The sequence below is a fragment of the Acanthaster planci genome, linkage group LG06, assembly GCF_054643075.1.
Source record: "Acanthaster planci isolate LZ-2023a linkage group LG06, COTS_SCS, whole genome shotgun sequence".
Lineage (NCBI taxonomy): Eukaryota > Metazoa > Echinodermata > Asteroidea > Valvatida > Acanthasteridae > Acanthaster > Acanthaster planci.
In genome coordinates, this window is record NC_141782.1 from 20,059,314 (window position 1) to 20,085,686 (window position 26,373).

Genomic DNA, 26,373 nt, shown 5'->3' on the forward strand with positions numbered 1-26,373 from the left:
CCAGTTTATTCCTGAATGATCTTAACTGCCTATTTTGAAAGACCAAATTGGCTAATAGTGACACGTTTTACACTGTGTCTCCACATTTGCCGATTGATGTTTTAATTAATTGTATTTAGTACCTGAGGTATTTGTGTGGACGCTATCAGTGTTCGTCTTGCCCGGTGCCCGTCTCGCCTGGTTCTCTCTTCATCGATGCTCACAAGTGTATAAATGGTTGTCATGGTATATGCATTCCTCTCCTCTGCAAGACGAATTATGTGAGATTAGTGTATGATTCATTCTTAACGTACCCTCTGAGAATTTCAATGTGACAATAATCATGCATTCACAGGTAAATTTTTAGAAGACAGCTGTTGAAAATTTGAAGCTATATGAAGCTGCTGATTAGAGTTTAATAAATTCAAGAAATTTAATTGAAAATTTGAGAAATGATGAATGACATATATGGACAAGTTGACAATGTCATGAAGTTGCAAGAGGCCAACCATTGACTCCTTTAAACAGGGTGTTTACAGGCATTAGATTAAGGAATGCAGAAAAATGAATGAAACATCCAGAAGAGGGGTTGTAACCATGACAACAACTGGATGCTATGAATATTCATGGTTTTGATTATGGCCAACAAGGGATGAGATTTCTCTTCAATGGCCACGACTATGTGAACTCTGCACTTCAGTTTTAGTGACATTAAACCTCCAACCAAAAACATCCAAAATTGTCGGGTTGCACATCCTGAAATCTGAAAACTGTCCTTAGAGATCACAACTCCGGCTTCTAGTATGAAAAACAACCATAAATTAATATTAGAGAATGGGGCTGTGTTGTAACAAAAACACCTTAAAAGTCTGAAATTTCATTCTTGAGGCAGTGAACTGATGGATTCCGGCTCGTGGCTCTGATGTTTCATAAGTCTGACGCCGTGTAAGTCTAAATGCCAGACAAAGCAGGAAATGTTAATTGTCAGAACACTATGGTCAGAACTACCAGACAACTAGATGACAGTCCCATTAGGGGTCAGACCTTTGGGATGGCAGAGTTATGAGATGTCGGACCTGTGAGGTGTCAAACTTGCATGCGAACCCAAAGGGAACGAGTGAACAAATGACAAGACCGCTTAGACTTCTATCCTTACGAGACAAGACTGTATTCTGGAGCTGACTCCTGTGCACCTGTTTCTCCAGGTCGTATTCCTCAAGGCGCAGTTGGCTGCCCGGCGGCGGGGATGAGATCATCTCCCTGGTGTAGGTGACAGGCGGGGGCAATGTAGGAGGGGGAGGGATGTAAGCTAAGGACAGCAAAGAAAAAAAACCCACAGGTGCACTACTTTAAATTAATGCCAAACTCTGTTCGCAGACTCCATAACTGACATAAACAAAGTAAAGTCTAGAATATTTTAGAGACCCGTTTACCTTTAACTGGTGAAAATTAACAATCCGTTCCTCCTATCGTCCCTGCCCACCATGGGGGAAGGTAGTCATTTGCGTAGTAATTAAAAAAAAACTGCTTCATCATCTTATGAGAACCAATCACTTCTTGAAAAGGGAAACACCAGAAAATCTTTGAGGCTCGAAAATGTTTGGAATTATCCCTTTAAAAGGACCGACTTCCAGGAAACTTTGAAATTTGACAAGGAGCTCATGGAAAAACTAAGCCAAAAGTTTGGAAATTTCAGGGTAACAGAGTCTGAGCAATGTTGGAATATTCCAAAATGGAAATAGGAAATATTTGCTCGACTAGAATTTAATAAGCAGTTCCAAAAATTGTTAGAACGGCTTCAAATTTCCAAAATAAACTTGTAAGATGCATGCTGACAACGTCAAACACAAATGTGCCGAAGACGTACAGTACACGTAATGCCAAAACAGGTGTAAATAAAAATTAAATTTCACTGTCATACCTGACTTTGTGTACTTAATGTAGATGGCAAATTCATCAGCTATTCCTATCTGCCCTATGTAAGGATCACAGAGAAAAATATGCATCCGTAATATCAAATCAAGGGGATACAGGATGTTAGCATGTTGACAAATCAAACGGTGCATCGGCTCATAAATATGTATGAACAAACTACTCACATACCACCACAATGGCACAGTTTGCCGTCCATTTACCTCTTCTGAAGTTGGTTTTGGTGCTGATCTTGCTGTAGTAGAATGCCGGATATGACAGGTGTTTTTCCCAGGAACATGGGTGGAACCGTGACCCAGCATCAAGGACTACCATCCAACCCAACTGGTGGCGACATCCTCTATACCAGTGGCTGATGAAGAAACGACGTCCTAGACTGGCATGGCTGTGAGACAGAGAGGGACGATGTAGCATTTCAGCCCAGTTTCCATATGGTTCTAACGATCATTGACCGCAGGCAAAGTGTCACGATGCAGATGGCCATGACAGAGACAGTGTGTGGTGCCATTTGACTAAAGACTGAAACAAAATAGCATCTGAAACTCTGAAAATTGTCATAAGAATGCCTTATTTTAATATATTTGATTTTTAGATGCTGACCTGGTACCTCCAATCAATGCATTTCATTGATGGTGGGCTATTTTGTTGACATCTGGGGTTTCAAATGAGAGGGATATCGTTGATATAAACCCTTCCAGCCAAAGTGTGAGTGTTTGTGTAGGTTGACACTGACAATTTGAGGCAGGCAGTCAGCAAAGTTGAACATGATCCAATTTTGCCTACCGTCTTCATCCGGCGTCTTTACGTCAAACGCAATTATGCATTTCCATGATGGCATAACATCATGTACTGTGGCAATGCCGACTGCATCTCTGTCCATTGATACGGAAACTAGGCTCAACCTACACCCTACACCTGACAACCCCATGACCACAGACTACAGGCAAGTAAGGTACGCACACAGCTTTTCTACACAATCAGCCAGCTTGGTATCTCAACAGCACATGCTCAAACTGAAATGGCCGCAAGTCATTCAAGAATATAATTATGCACATACAGACGGCCCGATCAGCGGGGCTGTGAGCCGACCCACATACACTGAACTCGCTTAAATTGGCGTGACGTCGTCAGGCGCTTTTCAAATCACCTTGCCTTGTTGGAACACTGAACTGTCTCCTCTTTAGTCGGTTAAAAGAGAAATCAACATATTCAAGGGGACTGCGTAACCAACGTCATTATTTTACCCATCAATACTGAAGAAGTTCTTGCTGCTGCTACTAATGTCATTGTACGGAGAGGAGATCAGACGATGGGCTCTAAACCAATCCAGCTTGTTGGATTCTTGACCGTTGAAGATCAGTTCTAGGACTGGCTGATCTTGGTACAGCATGGATACCTTTACCTGGAGTTGGGATGTGGGTATCAAACAACAAAAGAAACGCTGAGCTGGCATCTGCTCTAACTCGAAGCATACCCTTTACTTGAAAAGGGCGGCAGCTAATATGCCACAAATACAAAGACTGCACATTTCAGCAGAAATTGATCGTGTGTGGTGCTCATCAGCGCATACCGTGCCAAATGCGCATAAATCTGTGTGCGCATGCCAAGTTCTTCCACCTATAGGGATGTCCTCGTTAAGTAAAACCTCCATCTCTTGCTCATGTAAGGAACGGATACATGTATACACGTGGGTGCGTTGTTTGCCAGCATTATTTTGATTAGTGAAAAATAGTGATGTGCAAGAACACCATGCAGGCCTCGATTTGAGGAATGCTGCTGTGTATAGCGCCAGCCGTGCCATTGTAGTTATTGTGCCCACTGGGAGTAGTCTGTCACCCACGACCCTGAAGTGTATTCCAGAGGAGGGGGTGCATGGGGAACAAGTCCCTACATGGAGGGATTTAATTTGGTGGAGGCCACACACAAAAAAATGGAAATTTGAAAAAAAAGTGAATTTTTGTCAGTTAATTTCCCTCCCCACTTCTGCTGCCTGTGAGAGTGCCGATGCGTCCCCACTTTGGCAGATTAATTCCTAGCTTTCATTGGTCTCACTTCTTTAACAGTGATGGTGTCTGCCCACTCCTCTACCAGGCTGCTCTTGTACAGGCTGGAATGGATTTCTGAATCAGCTGTAAAGTCGGACGAAACCCAGAAGTCGTAGATGCTAATCCCTGAGTGTCGCGCTGCTTTCAGCACGAGGCGGAAACCTGTGGTCAAGAAACGTGTCGGGATCAAATGAGGCTGCTCTTTACAAACTTAAAAGCACTGTGGGATCTATGGTGCTCATCACAATCAATTTCTAAGCAGAACCTCAGCAGCACAAGGCTGATACTTGGATCGGAACATTTGGAACAATTTCCCTTTTGATTTTAACTCTCAGGTTGGAAGCAAAATCAAATATATTATTGGTATTAAACTCACCCTCACTGTCAAACAGACTACATCCATCCTTGTTGCAAGAATCTGTCACGCTGTCTAAACCGCTGCATCCACGCTGCATATCAATGCACTCTCTGTGTCTGGTGCGAACCCCGCCCCCACAGGACTGCGAGCACTCGCTCCAATCCGACCAGAAGCCCCACCCACCGGGCAACGCCTCCTGGGCGGTCACAAGAGGTGCAGGGTACACCCAGAATGGAATCACCTCCGCCCAGTTCATCTGACAGTGCTCTGAGTAACCGGCAAGGAAGCGCCCATCTCGGCACATGATAGGGTCCAGGGTGATCTCTGGATTGCGCGACTCTGTCTTGTAGAAGTTACCTTGGAAACTGCCCCTGCCCAAGGAGCAAATGCTCCACAGGAATCGGTAAAAGGAATCGTCAATGGCCACACCCAGCCAGTAGCCTTCATCCAAACTGTCTGACGACTCAGACGAAAAGGTTTCAAAGTACTCACTCTCATTTCTGGTCAATTCTGAAACCACTTCCAGTATTGCCGCCAACTGGACTTCGTCATTTTTACTCTGTTGATCAACGGCTTCTATGACATAGTCACTGAAACTATTCACCCTGTCTGCAAAGTATTGAACCCTGTCTCGTAAGTTACTCAGGAACCCTGAGGGTTCGAACGCCAGCAGGATGTCTTCCTCTTGAAACAGAAGAATGCTGTACAGCCCAAGATCGACGCGTTGCCAATCCGAGGCTTTTTCAAACTCAACAAGCTTGTCGACGTAACTGGGTTCCAGATGTAAGATGTTCAGCAACAAATCCCTGTCTGACAGCAAATACACATCGTGTCTGGAACTTGCATTCCATGACAGAGTAGGCTCCTGGTAATCAGAAAGCGGGCCTTCAGCTCTTGGTAAAGGCTGAAGGCTTGCCGACGCCATCTCCTGTACGAGGTTCCTCAAACTGACCAAGTCCATCAAGAACTGGCAGGAGGGAGATGCTAAGTCGACCCAGTCTGGCTCGTAGTAGTACCAGTGATGCTGCTCAGTGTCGAAATCCTCACAGTGGAGTTTTGCCGGGTTGTCAGTGCCCACGTAAGACACCACTGGGGACTCGCTTGTGAAGGCCGAGTAGACCTGTTGGAGATTCCCATCTGAGCCCGCATCAGTCCCTGCCAGAACCGTCTCCAGGACACGGTACTGGTCCAAACGCCAGGCAAAGTACAGTTGAAAGGCGGAGCTGTCCACGATGATCGTCGGCTGTAAAATCGGAGGACTGGCTGAGGACAAGAGCTCTATCATGTAAAGTGGAGACAGGCTCCCATCTCCAATATCCTCCTTAAGGAAATGAAGCGATGACACTGGACTCCCAAGGGACCTTCTGAGGGTAGAATCAGGATATGGTCGGATGAAGACGCTATCCACAGCCACTCCTGTCCAAATGCCATACTTCCGAGTCAAAACTTTCTCAACTGTCAAAATTGAAATTAATGTTTGAATACGCCCATCATAAGAAACGGTCATAAAACAAGCATATGGCTTGCCAAAGCTGGGTAAAAAAAGAAGACAAATGTGTTTCACACAAGGTGACAAATGAAAATGGTAAGAACTGTGAAGATTTTTGACATTTGTTCCGCATCTGAAACTTTGACTTCCTGGAAATAAACAAGATGCTCATTTTCGTTTTAAGTCAAGACCGTGAAGACCTTGTAAAACCAACCAATCTGTTCTTGTCATTGCTCGTGGTGCACTGAACGGATCAGCACTGAAAACTCTTCCCCACCTCAAGTAATCGAGGGCAACTACTGTAGCCGAAGACTTACCAATGTATGTTTGAGGGACTGTGGTCGGTGGAACCGCTGTTTTAGAGCTTCCCTCAACTCCATCTGCTCAAGATGACAGAAAAAGTTTTTTATAGCTAACCAATTTTTGGGGCTGAAAATGTGCCTTTGAAAAAAAAAGCAAGGTATAGCAGCCAATTTCGGATGCACAGCCAAACACAACTACTGACTTGAAAGGGGAATTTATTTATTTCACTTCTGATATTTTCATTTATTTCTTATCATGACAGTGTATTTTTAAACACCCCGGCCTAATGTCCTACCACCACAGACCATGCACGTCGAGCAAAATCAAGCTCAATATAAGGTCTCCCTCCAGAAACTTCTCAGACCTTGTGTGTGAATACAAAACATATGATTAGCCTCGTTAAACATCAATCCTTCGTGTGACTTCCAATGAATTGTTGCTTGGGACTATGAACTAAAGAAATTGGACATTCATTTCACATTTTTGTATGAACTTGATGTCATTATTCCTTGCACTTTTGTAGAGGCAATATATGGAAGCGAACTTCATTTTGTTCTGATTTGTTTACAACTTTAGTCTTAGAGCTGAAATAAAATTGAATTGCTTCTGGTTTCCAAGCCAAAGACTAATAGCATACATAAAACAAGTGTAGGAGAACTGAATACCTTTGCTGACTCTAAGAGTACACGGCACTGTTTCATTTTCTTATCTTATCATTTGTTCACAATGATGCCAAAGCATTTGTGTGACTTGTTTTTCCTTTGTAGCTTGTAGGATTTTTCTGATCTTACTTCTGTTTTTTTATTGAGTGGTACAAATGCATCTACTTACTTTGCTTAATGCCAGTTGTAGCCGTAGACCAGTACGAAAAAAATTTATTTTAATTTAGATTTTTTTGTTTTCATGCCCATGAGACTACCCGCTGGCACCATGTCATTTGACCTCATGGTAGGCTGACACAATGAGTGGAGAATACCTTGACACAAGGTTCAAGTTGATTGGTGCTGTACAGTTGGCCTTGATGTGCTACTAGAGTGCGGAGGGTGCATGAAGGCACCCTTGAGGTTGAATGGGGTATGTTCTGTCTGTTGTTAAGTTTCAGAATTTATTACTTTGTTTTATGTGAATTGGAACCAGTTGGAGTCTTTATGCTGTAGTGGAATCTTGGCTTGTGGAAAATTTCTTTCATCTTTCTTGTCAAGTTGTTTCTTTTTCTTTCTGAGATAGTGTATCCTGTTAAAGTCTTAACTCATATTGAAGTTATATTTGAACACTGACTGATCGTAAATGATTATTACAGTGTAGTTTTTTTTGACTGGTTAGAGTTTTGTCCATTCTTTTTTTTCTGATAGGGTCTGCTCTATTTATGTCACAGTCATCTTTTCCTGCAAGTGACTGTTAAACTATGGCATGCCCATGAGTACAAAGTAAAAGAGTAGTTCACAAAATGTTAAAAAAATTCCAAGAAGATGAAAGACTTGAACAACCCTCTTCAAAATTATTAGGCAAAGAATACATTCTGAACGAACTTGTGGTAAAATCAAAAACCAATTATAAAGGGTGACTTTTCCGGCAACCTAAACTTTGGCCACCCACACAAGCTGTAGGCGAAATGAGAGTGGTCTATTGTAAGTTTCACTTTTCATGTCTAGTTCACAATGTTCTTCTATGTTTATTATTTTGTTTATTATTTCTTTATATCTGTTCATCCAACAGCGCATTTAGTGCAAATAGGATGAAGTGACAGTTAAGAAGACGATGAAGAAATGTTCAGTTTTAGAAGAGGGAGGAAAACCCCGGATAAATATACCAGGGAAAACCCACGGCATCAGGCAGGGAGTGAAAACCCAATCCACATGCTGACTTTGGTGGGATTCGAACCTGGGGTTGCAGAGGTAGAAAGTAAGGAAACAGCCACTACGCCAACTTGACTCCCCTTGGTTTGGGTTCATTATAATTTTCATGTATTTTATTAATCGTAATCATCAAAAACCGTGGGGCCCATGGCAGTGCTTAGCAGTTAGCAGAAAGGTCATGCTTACTTATTTTGCTAATCCAGAAGCACTATTTCATGTCGGTGCTCACTGTGTTTGTGCTCACAGTTGTGCAAGCATGGAGATTTCCATTGTTTGTCACTATACATAAATCTGATGAGACGCCATTCCAAGGGGCCATCACACTCTCGCAGCTTCGGAAATTGACTACTGTTAGTTGGTCAAAAATGCAATTTCATGAGCGCGCACTGCCTGTGTGCGAACAGGATGGCCCCGTAGTAATAGCTTCTAATTTTGGTTGTCGGATTCATTTATAAGCAAAGTCCTCCTTGCTTAATGCTTTTGGTCTTCATGAAATATGAGGGGCCCCTGTTAGTGTACAATCATGCGCTTAGCAGTGCCAAGAAATTTGGCCCTGGCTCCCATTGACTGGATCACACAAACAATGTCACCAAGAATATTGAGCTTACCTTCTGGTGGTGTATCCGTGGGTTGAAGCATAGCTGCGTACTCGGGTTCCTCAGCTGGATCATAAGTGAAATATAGATCTTGACCAACAAATGCTGAGTACCGGTCCTCTTCCCTGGCTCCAAGGCAGCCCTATACCCATTAATATGGAAGGGATGTGGACAGACCCGAGACCTAAAACCTTATTTATTATTCTGATGTATCAGGACGGGCAAGGACCTTGTGAAATGGCACTGATTGCTATGCATCACAGCAGTTCCACCTTTCCTGTGGAAGGACTGATTGAGTTATCCAGAGTTCTTAGGGAAAATAACCAGCTCATCATTTTCAAATTTTAAGTCTAGTTTAAAGTTTGATACGAGTTATAACAAGGATACAGAGAGAACCACTGAAGAAAACAGAACAGATCACTACCCCTGCCCACAAGAAATAAGTCAGCAACCAAAAGTGGAATGGTCTGGTAGCTTGTTTTTCACAAAGTGTACACTTGGGACTCCTGAGATTTAGGGCCGAGTCAATTCAAATAATTCACTATTCAAATATTTGACCTTCAATGTGATCGAATATCTAAACATTCGGTCATACCGACAGGCAGATTATAGATGAACAAACCATATACAAAATCAGTTGCAATAACGCTCACAATTGTGATCACTATAATAGCTTCTCACATCTTGGAGTATCTCCAGCCATGATTTAGCAAGATTTCAGAGACAAAATAATACTTCTTGTCTCATTGAAAAATTTATATTCCTTTAAATTTTTTAATGAATAATGCACTTTTTGAATCGTAAGATTTTTGTCGCTTTTCATTTGAATCTGCTTGAAACAAGCCTTCATAGTGCAATATTTCTCATTTAAAACAAAGAAAATTCTCCTTTCCTTTTCATGAATTTGCATTCGAATATTCAAATTCGGAAAATAACATTTGATAATGATCGAATATTCAGATATTCTGCATAACCTTACAGAGATTTCATCTTACCTGAGAGGAGTCCAAGTGCTGGTCCCCGATGCAGACCATGAACAGCTGAAGTTCCAGGATGTAGCTGGACCGTAGGAATGCTGGCGAGAACCGCACCTCGACGGTGATGTTCTCCATGTGGTTGATGGTCCGGCCGCCGCGGAGGTCCTCTCCCTTGTCATTGGCTAGTTTGACAATGGACAGCTGGCAAAATAAGAAAGAGAAATTATGTGTTGATGATGTAAGTTACTCTGACTATAACAGCTGCACATTGGCAACATTAACAACAGCATGACAATGGTAATGAATTAAACATCAAAAAACCTAAACAGCCACACTCTAACAAACAGTAAGACAACAGTAATAGCAATAACAGAAATAACTGGAAAACGTCAAATCACATGTCACAAGCAAACGTCACAAACAACCACAACTTTTGTTATACTAATGACACATTTCTAGAGATACAAATTTTAATAAAAATTACGATAATTTTGCACCCGCACCTGAGGAAAAAAAATTATATGAAATGTTAGAATAAAAAGTGAAAAAATCATTCTGGATTTTGACCGTACATTGGTGGGATTATATTTTTCATATTATTTTTTATTTTATTCAATTTTAATTAAATTTTTATTTATTTTATTTTTAAATGAACAGAGGAAGGGGTTCTGCACCAGAGAATCAACTCACAGTGACGCTATCTGTTTGCTCGTCCACCGCATCCACTGTCGTCTGAAGGGTCAAATCAATGCGAACATCCCACGGCGGAAGATCACTAGCTAGCTTACAGGCTGAAAATGGACACCACAAATTCATCAACAAAATCACTCAAGGCAGGGAAGATTGTACAACACTGCAGTGACAGGTGTGTCTGTGTGTGTGAATAGTGGGCCACAAACAAAGAAACTGCATTTGACGAAGCAGCCTGCCAACAAGTAAACTCCCTGCATTTTCTGGAATTAATCTGGCCCCACCACATGGAAAGCCCTGGCAGAAAATATTGCTGCTCAGCAAAAATCATGTCAGAAACAGAACACTTGTGTATTCTCAATGCGTTACATATTTCAATCCTCAACAGCTCTATAAGATTGTTGACACATATCTCTCAGCGTCAGCATTAGATGCTGGATAATCATTTACCTTTACTCAATGGGCCTACCAAAAATTCCTAAGACCATCTCGGCCCCCTGAGTAAATTATAGTCTTTGTTGGAAATTCAATGACAATAACCATTATAATGTAATATCCATATCTGCACATGTGGCAAACTTGTGATCAAACGTCTTGCCTAAGGACACATAACACCTCAAATACACATATGTACCCAAACTGCCCTTCCTGACTCAAAGATCATCACACCTTCAGTTGTGTTCAGATCAGGACATTTGTAGGAATCAAAGTTAAACTGGAAGACACCAGTAGCGTCAAGAGGAAGTTCTTGTACCAGGGTGGCTAGATCCATCCTCAGCACCATCTCAAACTCCCAGGTCTGTTGACAGTACTGCGGTCGTCGGAGGCTACAGATTGGCGTTTCTTCCAATGTTGAGGGAGGCTGGTAGGATACAGTCATCAGAGAGAGGGGTAAGGGGAAACTTCACAAGCCTAGTCTCAGAGACTTTCTTGGAAGTTGCATTTAAAAGTGAATCAGCCTGGTACATGTATTAGCTAATTCTCTTTATATTGTGTTGAGTATATACATTATGTCAGGTACTTCTGTTTGATATTCTTGACAATGAAAAACCTTAATTTCAAAATATCAAGTATCTGTCCGCAAGGGTTCTTCCAAGATAACTTCTGCCCTGGAGAAAAAGCTTGTGTGAAAAAGTCTTAAAATATTCAGCTTGCTCTTTGTGGAAGGCAAACTGTATTGTAGGAGGCACGAAAGGAGTAGGTCAGTGGAACACAGTGCTTTCTTTAAAACTTTCTATGTTAGCATATCCTTTCTTAAGATTTCTCTACCAACATCCCATCCCCCAAATTTCCTCAATTACGGAATCTGGGCCAAACAGATATTTTGAAGTAATAATCTCATGCTAAGTATCCTCAAACATCCACGAGCATATTGCCAACCAGGTTGCCAAACATATTGCCAAACAGTTCCTCACCGCGCTGACAACTTCTTCCAGGGAGTTCCCCTGAACCTCTGGTTCGTAGATCTCAGTTCCGTTTCGGAACACAACTATCGAACGGTTCCTGGCAGGCAGCAGGGTTGAGAACCCCATGTGTAGGCGGGCGCGCGACAGGTCTGGCACGCCGTCACTGAGGAGATACGGCTCGACGATGGCAAAGTCAAACAGGACTAGCAGACGACCAATCTCCTCCAAGAGGCGCTCACTTATAATTGGGACAGAACTCACCACAAAACTACAGTACAGAAAACAGAAGGAAGAATTTCTTGTCAAAGTATTGAAGATTTCCTTTTCTTGCACTTTTAAAACATACAAAAGATCATTTAGAAAGTACCCAAGAGTGAGATTGAAGGGTGACAGCAAAATTCATAAAACATCGTCCAGAGAGGTTTTAACAATGACAATAAATTTTTCTGGGCTTTAACTAGCTAACACCTTACAAGGCACAAATTCTCTCTGAAGAGACGTGATTATCTACATCCCCTACACCAATAGTTTTGTTCAAAGAACAAAAAGTTGCAAAACCTAAGATTTGTGAGTTGAAAATCTTGAAATCCAGAAAAATTCTCAAGAAATGTGCCAACGTCCATATACATGCGTTTTTGCCTGCGACAATGTGAGCCATCCACGCACATGTGCACATAACTTAAAAATTTATTAGTGAACTGGTCTTTAAGATTATAATTAGGGGAGCATGTATGCATGAGCAAACATGTACACCTTGTGTTTCAGGAAATAGGGGTCAATTCATGTTTGGCTTAATTTGATGCCGGTACCAGTTACTTTACAGTCATTTGAACCAAAACCATCGAGAGGATTTCCAACTTTTGGAAACTTTATTTTTTGTTCATGCCTTGTTTAATTTAATTTAGTATTTTCTGACATTTCTTGTCGGTTGTTTTTGATAAGTTTTGTATGACTTGGAATTTTCTTTCGGTTTGAAAAATTTAGTAAGCCTGTCGTAAAAGAAGTTAAATAAGATAAGCTTAGATTTAAACTGATTACCTTCTCTTTTCTAAAAGTAACTTCAGGCATGTACGTCCGACGCCCAAAATGTATGTCCAATACCAATATAATACATGTTTTTTCTGAGAGTTACAATCAGATAAAAACATGTCTTGCCTTAAAGTTTATTAACAAGGGTCTCCTGAAACTAAACACAGGAAAAAGATCACTTCAGGTCCAAGCATATCACAGATTTCGTGATACAAAATGGAAACTCAAAAAATTAACTTTCTCTGAGTTGGTCCAACACCCCGGTGTTTTGCTCGGAGCGAGTTTCTACAAGCTAGTAATGCTGAGTGGGTAATTTATTTTAGTAAATCAATGTACCAACTATCTGGTGCCTTTATCAAAATGAAACTTTGCTTTAGGATTATAAAAGTAATAATTCACATTGTAGAAGTGTCCGGAATGTAGCACTTCCCCTCCTCAAATACATCTAAACCACTAAATGTGGTTATCATTTTGTATTTACCATCTTCCCCCAAAACTCACTTGACCATTGCTATGCGCGTCAGCCTCCACACAAGCCTGATGTGTGTCTGAACGTAAGCCACTGCAGGGACGCGAATACTGCCCCCTGGAGACCAGCCAGGTACCGGGCGTACATTGGTTGCATAGAGTACGGTGGTGTACTGGATTTCCTCAAAATGGATGCTGAAATCCCAAATGTTGGATCCATCTGATCTCTCACAGTACATGAATGTGTCCAGGCTCCCGGCGTAACGAACCTGTTAACAAAAAAGCCGGTGTACAAATGAGAGGAGAAAAAATGAAGAAATTCAAACAATCAAGTGAGATTTAAACAGTGTTTCTCAGTATTTTGTAATGGCATAGAAGCAAAAGTATTGGGATATCAGCAAATCAGAAGGAAAAGTTGAATATCTACAGAGGAAATAACGATGACCTTGTTATGCCAGGGTATTTTTTTTTCCAATTACACTACAACTTTGTCTAAATGTCGGTCTCGGCCGGTCAGCCGGCTGACAACTGTCTTCACTTTGGGGCCCTTAAGTTTTTGAGAAATCGGAATTTCTTGAAGTGTTACACTCCTTACGCCTTAAGATTTCTGAAAATGTTCTGATTATGAACAGGCATGGTAAGTGTTGATGCTGTAAAGCCATATGGTGTCCGGTTAGAACCTCAGATCCGAGAAACAATTTTTTTTTCATGTGTGCCTCCCACCTTCCTTGTGCTCCACCCCTATTTAGGTTTTGGGAACAGTTCTATTCCATTTAAAACTATTTCAAATCATTTATTTAGAAAACTAGTTTCATGCAAAACCAGTGTTAAAATATTGACCCAGTTTGAGAACATCTCACACTGAGTGAACAGTACAATAGCTAGAGGTCAAGAATACATTTTTGAAGCATTTACATCACCAGAGTTTCTCTGTGGACAAGAGGCGGGCATCCAAGCGGACACTTACTTCGTCCAGACGAATGCCAAGTGTTGCATTTTCGTCACTTCCCCGTAGATACCTGGAGAAGAGATTTTTGGCACCAGAGCTGTTTTTGGTCTTGAAGAAGTCGTCGTCGAAATAGCGATCCTCCCATCTACGGTCCTCCTCCACATTTGAGCAATAACCGGTCCTGCTGGACCACAAGTCACCAGTTCGATGGTCAATCGGGGTGGCAATCTTGTAACGGTAGGGCTGAAAGTCAAGGAGCCAGACCTCTTTTGTTCCTGAAAGTAGGAATAATAGGGTAAAGGGACGGACAATAGAAAAAAATGTTGCATCCTGACTCCACTTCAGCAGTTGTATACAAAGTCTATGGGAAGTCAAGAAAATTTTTGAAGTATTTTGGAGATTTTCTCAGTCCCAGATTCTGCAATGATTGACCTTCATTGAGACAACGTATGATGAAAATAGTGGAGGCAGGATGTAACTTTCTTGCCCTGATAGCTTTATTGGAAACAAGTTGATAGAGAAATTTTGGTGGCACCAAAATCCTTAATGATGAAATAGTAAAAATATTGTCGTTTGGAATGTCACAGTTGAGAATGTCCCCTTTTCTTTAGTCTGAACTGTTCACTGTCATAGGGATGTCCATGAATTTTTAGGTTTTCTCCAGCAATAACCACAAGTCTGGTATGGTTGGAAAAAGCAGCTCAAGAGAAGTTCATCGGTGTATAAATCACCTTCATAGCTTGTAATATAGTGGAGTTATGAGTGTTTTGAAAGATATTAGCAAAAGTATATGTGTCTGCCGTTGAAATTTCATTTACATTTATTCCTTTAAATAGAATGAAACTGGCATCTTTTTATTAGTTATCCAGCTGAAACCAACCATTACCAAAATGACAGCCTGTAAGTACTGTCAGTCATACTAAAATAGGCTTTGTGGCCAATAAATGGCCATATTTTATGGATTTCAAAACTATTTTAACCTCCATTGAAGTATGTACGTAAATGTATCCAGTTGTGCATACAAATTTTAGAGTGATGTGATTGAAAACTTCGAAGTGAAAACAAATGCAAATACTTCCCTAATTCGGCTTAGCTGGATTTCCATTATCTGATTGTTTAAAGTTAATTACATTTTTATCAAGGATTTCTGAAATTAAAGGGAAGGGAAAAAAAACACCGATTTTGTATTTTTTATGTATCATTCATAAGAAATAAAGTATATTAACACAACAGAGAAATACAGGCAGGTGCGGGTAGTAATATAGACACAACACGGCATTAGGATTAAAAACATATATCCCCAGTGAGCCACGCTCCGGATCCGTATAATTCCCAGGTCTAAATTTTTACTGGATCATAACGCTATGGGATTTTGAATGTGCCTAGTTATCGTGCCTGAAACTACATTTTCTCAATCAAATCTTCTCCCAAAATGCTGTCAAAAAATGTTTGACGATTTTTGGACTGTGTAACCAGAAATTTTTTGGCAAAATCCTGACATTTTACTTATGATCCTGCCTCTCTTCACCAACGATCCGCACATCATGAGCAGCAGTGTGAAGCTCTCACGTGCGGATCAGTAAAATGTCTGAAATCTGACAGTTCATGAACATATGAAAATCGCAGCTTAGCTACACACACTGTTAAAACCAGCACACTCAAAACTTTCCAAAAACACTACTTTTACATACCTTCTCTCCCCTTTATAACGGTCCTTTTTACGATTTTTGTCACGATAATTTTTGTCAGTTTTCCCATGTAACTCTGTGGCATTAAATGATGTGATTTTAACAAGTTTTATTAGTGAAATTAGGGCCTACCTGTGAAGTTTAGAAAACTTTGGTTCAGTCGAATGCTTAGAGCCTCTTTGGTGAAAATATTGCATAAAAACAACTTAGAGGTTGTTTACCGGAAGAGGTAGAGAACTCAAAGTTCAAAGGTTTTTGAGGATTGATTTGCAAAATGGTGTCCTCCAGTGACGCCCCTACTGCCTGACTGCGAAGCTCTCTGACTCACTGTTCTGCCCGATTTGTTTTTCGGGTGTTAGGCAGCAATTTAGTCCAACCTCATGACACCTTTTGAAAGAGAAATATATCCAGCCAGAATGAGACCGAGGGGTATCCTCCCAACATTTCCAATCGCTATTCACACTCAAGACTATTGTTATCCCCTAGATGTCGGAAAAGAATTCCTCAGATTCCAGTGAAACAATGACCAACACAAAGCAGGGGGGGGTGTCTCTCCGTCTCATATCTCGTTTCGCATGTAGAGGAAGTTTTTGGCTTACAAGATCACAAATTTAAGTTGAAATATTGGAGATTTCTATTTTTACCGCTGGTCACTCGTCGAGTTTTTACACACTAGCAGATATGACTCCGTGATCTGATAATTCGGTCGAACTCGCTATTAAACTGTCACCGCATTACCTAGCTGCAGTCAGGGCAGTGACTCTAAAACATTACATGTCATTATTACTCGTTATGTTGTGGGTTAATGGACTGTTTCCCTCATTTTTGAGAAGAACGTTTTAACAAAGTTGCAACCGCCTTCTCTTTATGTACGCTTTCTGCTGTTACATTTCACCAGCTCTGCAAGACAGCGATCCATAATTCTACATTCTGTCTTCACTGACTATGAACATGAACACAGCTCACAAGATACGTCCAGTCTCACCTATGGTGTCTTCCAGGATGACATCAAGTTCCGCGGTCTCGCCGTTGACCGTGAATTTTCCGATCCTGGCCCGCCCCATGGAGGCGAAGAGCCCGTCAGTCGTCTTGTCAGGCACGACAAGGCCTAGCTGAGAGCCCTGGGAGCCAGAAAACCAGGTCATCTGACGAATGCACAAGCATATCCATAAGGCAATGATTTTCACCATGGACTGCATGTTGTTTTGCGATGACTTTCAGTTAGGACATTCACATTTTCCAGCGAGGTCGAAGATATAAATGCTCCACCCAGTCGCAGGCAATCCACCCAACAGGAAAGCGAAAGTGTGGTCGATCTAAGCGCGCGAAAAAAAATGTGAACGTGCTTTGACTTAGGCCTACAGGTGACAACTGGTTCGAGGGTAAAACGAATCGACATAGCTCCCAATAGCAGTCGGATTTTCAGAAATGACACAAAAGCTACCGTTTCCTTTTAACGAAATATTGAACTCACAAAGAAAAGAAAACAACAAAAAACACCTAAAAAACAAAAAAGACCAAAAGAAATTAAACCTTGCAGTCACACAGGAATACTTTCAAGTTGCAAATGTGGAGAATGTAATCTCAGGAAGTGATCAAAACACCGGTATCATAGATGTCATTTTCAGATGTGACAGTCCATTAAAAAAATAAAAAATTGCCTCCCTGCGGAGAACAATGTTAACCAATCTTTAAAAATTGTATTTTTGGTCACTGTAGTCTGCAAGCAGTTTGCAGCAGTTTTGTATTACAACACTTAGTACTGTTTTTACCATCTCTCCGTACGTTCCATTTCCCCCAAGTTAGCTTCTGCGCGATTCACACGAGGTCAATCATAATCACATTGCAGTTGTTTTGATTCAGATTTCACTAAACCGAACGACAAAGCGGTAAAAGTTACAAGGGTGAAACATCCAACATTTTTATTTGGATGCAACAGAGTCAAACTCAAAAGGTATTAATCATTCAAAGAAAACAGCTTTTTTTCAATCAACATGCTGGCATTTTGTCTTTAATACATGTATGTAGACAATAGCGATAATTTCAAATAAATTACAAGCTGAAACAACTGTCAAAATTGAGGAAACAGAGAAAAATACCGAATATGGAATAAAAAATCGCATAAAGGGAAATATTAACTCGACTGTAATCAGGTGCGGTTCCGAGTGAGCCCAGATGTAGGCCAACTGTACTATTAACAAGTTACCATTTTTTCCAAGGAAAGTATTGGTAGGCCAAGTTGTCTGAAAGATCATGTATGAGAACTTTTGTTCCATAACACGTTTTTGGAGGGAGTGGGGTATACCGCCCTTAGCTCTTAAGAAGCGCTCCTGATTTGCAACATTCTAACAACCAAAGCCCATTGAAGTAATAAATTTATTTATTATGTATTTAAATCAGGTCTACATTAATATAAATAAACGTAGCAACTTTTTGAAAAATGAACAAGTAATCCGAATAAAATAGCCAAAGACCTTTAACTTCCAAGACAATGCCCCAAATTTAAAAACAACTCCTTTGCCATTTCTACAAGAGTAAAATAAAAAAACCTTCATACCTAAAGGAAAAGTAAACAGAAATTCCCGAACTGAAGGCAAACAGACGTGACTTGTTAAATTTAAAGTGTGTTTTAATCCAATATATTTCTAAGAAACAGGAAAAAAAATCACTTAGACTACACATAACTAGAAAATCTACTTCAGAACACGGAGAACTGTCTATTTTCAAGAAGATTAATTGTTGAAAACTGCAAATTTAAATGTGAAACAGCACAAAGAGACCCCCCGTAAGTGAAACAGAATCACACATCATATCAGTTGTATGAGTGCGGATAAACACAAATTTTAGTTTCCGATTCTGTAAGAAAATATATACAAGTTCCCCAGTTATCGGAGCTTTTTTTGGACTTCGGTATCTACACATGATTTAAGATTCAGTGCAAAATATATAAATAATTCTTATATATTTCAAAAAGACATGAATCCGTGATGTATGACCCTGTTTTGGAAGGACAAATGTAATGTAAAACAAAAAAACATAAATTACGCTCTTAGATATACTTAACATTTGATGTGTCATTTTAGACAATACTTTTAATAAAGCAAATTTCTGCATTGTCTTCGTATACAAGGCATTTTTGTATAATCCTCAATTGCAATTTCACAGCTATTATTCTAAACAATTATTTTGACAACGGAGTAATTGAAGTTGTGCAAATATATAGCTTCGTCTCATCCATTTCACCGCTCCGAACATATATATTCTACAAACATCTCACCAGTGTATTTCAGTAACATAAAAAATAACTTTGAAATTTGAAATAAATCTGCAACAAAAACTTCTTAAAGCACCGATATGTTGAGGACCTATTTCCCCCCCTTTTATATTTACAGCTGTGTGGAGGTGAAATTTTGTTAATTATGGTGCATTTAATTCTCTTCTGTTACACAATTTCATAATCTGAGCTTTGTGTGGTAGCCATCTTGCAGGGCAGTTCTTTTTTTCCCACAGGGAAGCCTCCTTTGTGCATATCCCGTGGAACAAAAGCACTGGCCTGCAAGATGTCAGCCATGCAAACCCTCTATTGAAAACAAAATCTCAACCCTAATATCCCACGCACTATTGCAAGTACCTCCCCCCTTAAAAGCTTCCCAATTCAGAATCGTGCAGCACATCAAGGGCACGTTCCTTGTACACGTACTTCCAACTACATTTAAACATGGGCCAGGAGCAAATGCCCAAATCCACCATTAACCTAAACCAAAGGCCTGGAGAGTGGATTAGGATGGAGATCAGACTGCAGCGGATACAGGACTTCACAGTTACCAACGATATTAAGTCTACATACAGTACACATCATCTACTCAAAGCACACACATTCTGCAAATGATCTCTGTGTATTCCACTTTAACTGCATTGACAGGGCAAACTTTCTTCATGCTGTACACATCTTCCCTTCAAATTACACGGCAAACTAACGACATTTTTTTTTCTGCATTTAATTGATTATAGTTTAAAATCGATCACAAGTATTTTTCTCCAACTGTCTTTGTACAATGGACCTTAATATTTTATTAGCAACTTGTTTTATTGTAATTACATCACATACCCATGTAAGACAATAACGTGACTATCTTTTTGAACACATCAATAAATGTTGACTTAAGTGTCACAAATGACTTTAAAAACAACGTACGGCATACTTTTTTGATAAAATACACGCACCAATGGCAAACATCTCCAAGATGACTATTTAAAAATAAATTCTAATAATCAGCTATTCAGAAACAATAGATGCATTCATCAATTAGTGGTTTACACAAAATGCCCATCTTAAGGGCAGATTCTTGCTTTGCTGGTAGAGCAATGCGAACAAAATGTATTATTGCTTAATGAAAACTTTGTTCAATATGTGATACACTAAATATTGAGCGACTTATGAGGTATATATATATATGTGTCCAAAAATCCCTGGCCCCACAACACAAGAATCACTAAGAAATCCTTCTCAAATTCCGTTTCAAAATAAATTCACGGCTCCAACCGTAATGGCTCACGAAAATTAGTCTAAGGAAAGAACTTCCCTTAATCCAAAAAGTAAGATGAATGTGAAACAGATGGTGAAAGTTACGACAGACATGCACCAGCGTTGAGAGCCTTACAGACAGTTTAAGGTTTCAAAATGACAAACATGCACCAGCGTTGAGAGCCTTACAGACAGTTTAAGGTTTCAAAATGTTACCAGCTTACTTTTTAGAAATAAGATTAACTCTTTTAATGGGAGGTTTTGTTTTTCTTTCCTATTTTATTTCCAAACCCCACTTACCAAAACACAAAATGTTTTATAACCTTTCTCCCATCCAAACTATTGGAAAATAGAAACAAAAACAAAACAAAATCAATATTTTAACCTGGAAGATAAGCCATTTTTGTTTCGCTGAAGGAAGTGTAACCCGGCTTCAGCATTCAACATACTTCCCTGCTGTTCATTACATAAAAGTAATGCAAACATTTGCAGCACACTGGTAAGACTGCGATTTTTTTCCTCCGCTATGGACTTTCGGCATGATGGTGCCTTGAACAATTAAAATTCAAATTAGCTTTCGTGCATTAGACGGCAAAGCTCAATCGGCACTTGGACGTCAGCCACTGGTTGATTTTCCTGGTATCCAGGATATATGTTAGACATAGTTTTCCAGGGAAAATCAACCAGTGTTTGACAAGTGATTATTGGTCAAACTTGGCACGAAGGAATTACAAACTTAAGCAGCCCACTGTAAATTTATCACGGGCAATTTTCAAACATGAAGTATGGGAAATCTATTGACATCCCCGGTCATGTGCTTCATTCAAACACATCTGCAGTGCTTCAGTCCGAGCACATGCCAGTCAAATGATGGTTGAACCAGTTTTATAACAGTCCACTATGCTGCATCAACCAACCCAGATTGGTCCCTGGTTATCAACATCCAGAATATCAAAACATACAAGGGGGCAGTGTTGTAGTCGAGACCACTTAAGACCTTCACAAGACCCCGCAGGACTAGGACAAGACCATCACAAGACCTCTGGTCTGAATTCAAGTCACAAGCTATTCAAATGAACTGCAACAAAAGCGCTCCATTCTCATTGTTCACCCTGCTACTTGTGTCTGGTCTTGTGTCTGGTCTTGTGTCTGGTCTTGTGTCGGTCTTGACTACAACACCGCAAGCAGGGCACTACGACTGATGACATTTGATGTTTGCACGTTAACACTCGGTGTTGACAGACATAAGTTGGCAACATGAAAACTTCAGCTGATGTCCCATGAAACGAGTCTACAGTATTTCCACAGTTCTCCCTGTGACATCCATCACACTTTCCATTCTCACTTAAATAATAGAATTTGTAGTGGTGCTTCAGACATGACACTGTAAGTGGTAACTTAACTTGAAAAAAGATTGCCAGAAATTGTAAGTGCTCAAAGGAATTCAAAAGGGTATCCTATGTGACCCATAAACAGCCAGACGGATCTATATAAGTTCAACACCGTTTACTTCCATGGAACAATGTAAACTGAGTAAACGATACTCTGGCAATAACTGGCCTGTTTTACTCAACGAGTATGACATATCCTGAGTTGACCTTTTGCCTATACAGGGGTCCACATGCGGGCCTTTAAATACTGTGAAAAACAAAAGCAGTCAACCCTTATTTCAATGCCAGAAAATTTCAAGTATTTGTCAAATAGCAGATTATGTTTACTGATATGTAATGTTGAATTAAACCTATGGAAACTAAACATGAAAAAACAAACCCACATATATATCAGAATGTCCAACCATACAATTCTGCTAAGGTATGTGGATTTTTTTGGGGGGAGACAAAGTTTAAGAAATTTTACAAAACAAAAGTGTTTTTTTATGGGCCACTTTATCAATTTCCAACAGAAATGATACAGTGAGATTACTGTATATCTTTCCTGACAATGGACAGTGCCACCTGTCTAAAACCCTGACTCCCTCACTTTTATCTTAACCCTTACTCACTCAAAAAAGAACTTTACGTGGTACTACCACAAACCTTTGTTTGGTTGCTATGCCCACTGAGCAGAAACTCAACTTGCATAAGATTACATCTTGTAAGGGCCTCTACCACATGCACATACTTAATTAAATTCAAACAAATTGATGAAGTGCATTGTCAGTGCTTGATTTAGGTTTCTTAGATCAGCTGGAAAAAACTTTTTTTTTTTAAGGTATTTAAATTTTCAATCCTTTTCCATTTATCAGAACTTTTTCATATGTCCAGTGGGTAAGAAACATCAAATTTGTCCAAAACCCTAGTTAAACATTGGATATTTGGGCTCGAAAGTCAATATTCGGCAAAAAAAGTTTAGCTAGGTACGACTGTATTAAATTTTTCATGTGAATCTGACCTATCATGGTAGAATATTGTCCAATTACACATGACACAAAATGGACGCAAGACACGCAAAATCTGAGACATACAAAATTCTATAGGGTTGTCTAAGGGGTGTGGTAACTCACCAACGGCAACAGGTCAATAAAAAAGCATCACTCTAAAACTTGTAAGAAACTCAGCTGGGGAGAAACAAATTTCCACAGTGGTGACATTGGAAGAAGTTTTCAAGGGCCCTCAGTCTTCGAAGCATTAAAGTGATGCTTGGGAACTGTTTCAATAGTAAACTAACAGCAATCACGGATCACAGTCTTCTGAGAACTTTTTTCAAGACCCTGCATTAAAAATATCAACAATCTGAAATTCCTTTCCCATTACCGTGGTAATTCATCCCTTCTTGGATTGCCCTATTCCAGTTTCTTTTCCTCAGCGACACAGACGAGCATTTTCTGCATCTGGTGGGTGACATCGTCTGCACAGGAAGGAAAATCAAGGGGGGAAAAGCCTACAATTTGTGCTTTTGATCGGCAAACATGGACTAGATCATTTTAACACCTTATACTGAAATTCTTGACACTCATCTAAGGCTTTTTTGGCTTAAAACCTTCTTGAGTCCTGCAAAATCCTCGTCTTTTACATCATTTTCAATTGAACCTTTAAGGAGGGATCAAGCCATTTGTACAGTATCAGTGCATTAGCTCTGCTTCTTAAATCCTACAAAATCCTTCAAAAACTCTGGAGATTTTCAGGTATTTGGAAGGTTCACGAATTTACACCCAATACCCGCAGCAACTGGACCAATTTTTGTTGTGTTTTTGTTTTTTTGTCATGGGGTCTGTGGCGAAGTCGGTAATCAGTGAACATGGGTGCAAAAACGTGTGGGGCTCCAAAAGTTACAGTGTTGTGGTGTGCTTGGCGCAGGTGATTGGAAAAAGATGGGTCTGTTAATGGGTTGACGTGACTTACGGATGCAGTTGACAAGCCACTCTGGTTTGTTGGTCCAGTAGACGCCAAAGAAATAAATGGGAAAACCGGTGCAGATGATGGCCGAGCCAATCAGGCAGTCAAACGGTGCGGCGACAAAGCCCATCACAACCAGGAACAAGCACATGAAGAAGAAAATGATGGGCAGAGCCAGGGGGACCTGGTGGGCAGACGCAGGACAAAGGTCAGAAAGTTACAAACAAAGACTTGGTTCAGTCAACTGCCAACACAGTGATGTCACAAGGCATTCATTCCAATGGGGCTGTCATTTATGCTCAATACACACGGCACTGGATTATCACTTGCGGCTCACTGTGGGGCATGTTTGTTAAGACACTTATGATGTTTGCATTGACAAAAATACTGAAAAAGAAAGGAATTTATTATTCTCACACGGCTTTCACTCTGAGAAATTAAGGGCCATTTAGACATTTAAAAATGCACTGGGTACTGCAATTTTTGGAAGAATGAGATGTTGCAGTGTCTTGGCAATCCATTGAAGCTGACTCCAGATGGTGAGGGGTCATTTGGGGACAAAGCACGCATGAAGTGGAGTTGGGCCGTAATGATAAGGCAGACCTTGCACGCACGTCAGAATGACCTCAGACTAGCTCCATTTCGGGCAGGCACTGTTGGAATACCAAACTGGCTCATTCAATGTTCCGGTGGTCTTTCTGAACTAATCCTATGCATGATTATTCTGTGGCAACCTGGCCAATATAACTCACCCCTTCGCCATCAAGATTGTCCATATTTTTCATGCTCACTATTTCAAACTGCAGTTTCAATTCAAACGCAGTTCCTGTAAGGAAACTAATCCGGGACAAAATGCGGGTGGCAACATTGACTTCACCCACCACAAGCCCTGCATTCATCCCGGATGAGTGAATTTTGAGGCGACTCCTAACCTCTTGCATTGGAGAGTTCATCATGTGTTTTCTCTCCAAAAGATGAAATGAGCCTGACATTACATCTAACAATTCAGCCAATGGCTGTTTAGCAATATAATGGCACAACCAATGGGAGGAGTAAATGAAAACCGAAACTTGGTCCTGGGTACTTCCTTTTCAAGACCCTCAAATGCAATCCTGATGCACCACTTAATAACCAAACACTTTCCAAACAGTGTCTCAAATTTCCCCCGTCGGCTAGAGCTTACCTTGACGGGCCGAGCCATTTCTGGTCGTGTCCAGCGCAGGAACAACTGGCCGGCGATGGCAGTACCGGTGGCCAACCAAGTCACAAAGCTGAAGTAGTTGATCAGCTGGATGATGTTCTTGGCAGGCATGTAGAGCAGAGTCAGACAGCACTGCCAAGAAAGACAGGACAGGTGGAAACCTTAATTAACGCTTGTCCTCAATGCTCATATTACCGCGTCCAATAATTTTTTTTTTCTTCTGTTCCTTAATAGCGGGGAACGCAGACTTATCCCATTATCTTTTTCCCCCTGTTCCTCAAACAAGGAGCACGGACCTGTTTGCTTCACAAAAATTTGGATCTCAATCACTAATCCCAATGCTTGTTCGCTCCATCTGGTGTCAGCGAACCAATGACGGATCACTGATTGAGACCCTGGATCCGTGAGAAACAAACAGGCCCCTAGTTTGGGTTCACGAAGCAGTGCTTTATCCAGAGGGGTGCCTGGGCATCTTCCCCCCCTCCCCCGGCCATTTTGGAAACCACCTGCATTTAAAAGCACTTTTCACTTCAAGGCAAATGAGCAGGCCCTGTTTTTAAAAAGCTGGCTGACAACCTGTTGAGGGAGGGTGTGGAATTCCCTGAAACAGAAAATGAATTTCTACACACGATAGGAGACGGATAAAAGGTGGACGGCCTGATCCAAAACGGAACACTTACTGGAGTTCCTTCTCACAGCATATGAATAGGTGGGTGTAAGTCATGGGAATAGCTGCCATGGGCAGTTCTCTCAAGAAAGATGAAGAGGGGTCCACATTCGCCCCCCTTCAACATTTTTAGCCACAAGTGGAAGTGCCCTCTGATGTCTGATAATTGCAGTGCACTAACATCACAATGTAACAACCACTGCCTTATTCTTCACAGAATAGCATGCATTTTAGAGAAGAATACACACCCCTTCCATACTTTGAGCGAATGCAAAGGTGAGGCGAATTAACATCACAAAAGAGTGGCCACCAAATTTTGCTCAAGTTCAAAGATGGTCAACTTCCGTGCATTGGCAGCGTGACAATTCAAGATGAAGTAACAAGTACACATCCACATCCGCTTTTGTGCTAAGTATGAACCGGCCTGAAGCCAGCATCCCAAGCAATAGAACCTACAACACTGAGGTCACACTTTACGCTTGCTTTCAGTAAGGAGAAACATGATCCACATAGGAAACTGCACATGTAAACGCAGCATGCTTTCAATGTTTTACATCTACAATGACGTGGGCTGTTCTTTCACTTTGGCCAGAGGGCTGGATACTCACAGTGAAGATCAGGGAAGGCATGGGTGTCTTCCACCGCACGCTGATCATTGCCAGAGCTTCAGGTAGATGGCCATTACGAGCTCCAACAAAATAGATCCTGGACAGACACACACATAAATAAGGTTGTTTTATCCCCGAAACGATTCCAACATGGAAATGGGAAACCCACAGGTGCATGAGACTCTCCAAAATGTTTCCATTCATTTTTTTCAGGTTTAAGGACAGACTCTGAACTAAAACATCAGGCAATCTACCGTTCTGAGAGTAACACA

The 26,373-nt window shown here is 40.8% G+C and overlaps 2 protein-coding genes across 4 annotated transcripts in view; both read right to left on the reverse strand.

Annotated features, from left to right (window-relative positions):
• LOC110981300 (uncharacterized) overlaps positions 1–17,182 on the reverse strand; it is a 20,060-nt gene extending 2,878 nt beyond the window's left edge. The window contains exons 1-16 of one of the 3 annotated variants that reach the window (XM_022238777.2): positions 16,751–17,181; positions 14,096–14,352; positions 13,162–13,397; positions 11,641–11,899; positions 10,895–11,087; positions 10,226–10,326; positions 9,554–9,736; positions 8,571–8,700; positions 6,121–6,183; positions 4,333–5,730; positions 3,964–4,118; positions 3,156–3,313; positions 2,115–2,296; positions 1,901–1,954; positions 1,136–1,288; positions 123–244 (exon numbers count right to left, since the gene is read on the reverse strand). In XM_022238777.2, the coding sequence (XP_022094469.2) occupies positions 123–244; positions 1,136–1,288; positions 1,901–1,954; positions 2,115–2,296; positions 3,156–3,313; positions 3,964–4,118; positions 4,333–5,730; positions 6,121–6,183; positions 8,571–8,700; positions 9,554–9,736; positions 10,226–10,326; positions 10,895–11,087; positions 11,641–11,899; positions 13,162–13,397; positions 14,096–14,352; positions 16,751–16,964 (3,858 nt within the window). In that variant the 5' untranslated portion in view covers positions 16,965–17,181. Of the gene's footprint in view, positions 1–122; positions 245–1,135; positions 1,289–1,900; positions 1,955–2,114; positions 2,297–3,155; positions 3,314–3,963; positions 4,119–4,332; positions 5,770–6,120; positions 6,184–8,570; positions 8,701–9,553; positions 9,737–10,225; positions 10,327–10,894; positions 11,088–11,640; positions 11,900–13,161; positions 13,398–14,095; positions 14,353–16,750 lie in introns of all 3 variants that reach the window. The other 2 variants (XM_022238776.2, XM_022238778.2) reach the window with 2 other exon arrangements.
• A 479-nt stretch (positions 17,183–17,661) lies between these two features.
• The window catches only part of LOC110981337 (large neutral amino acids transporter small subunit 1-like), a 34,771-nt gene continuing 26,059 nt past the window's right edge, over positions 17,662–26,373 (reverse strand). Inside the window, exons 8-11 of the mRNA XM_022238845.2 lie at positions 26,102–26,198; positions 24,809–24,958; positions 23,632–23,809; positions 17,662–23,137 (exon numbers count right to left, since the gene is read on the reverse strand). Of these exons, the coding sequence (XP_022094537.1) occupies positions 23,073–23,137; positions 23,632–23,809; positions 24,809–24,958; positions 26,102–26,198 (490 nt within the window). The 3' untranslated portion in view covers positions 17,662–23,072. The remainder of the gene's footprint in view (positions 23,138–23,631; positions 23,810–24,808; positions 24,959–26,101; positions 26,199–26,373) is intronic.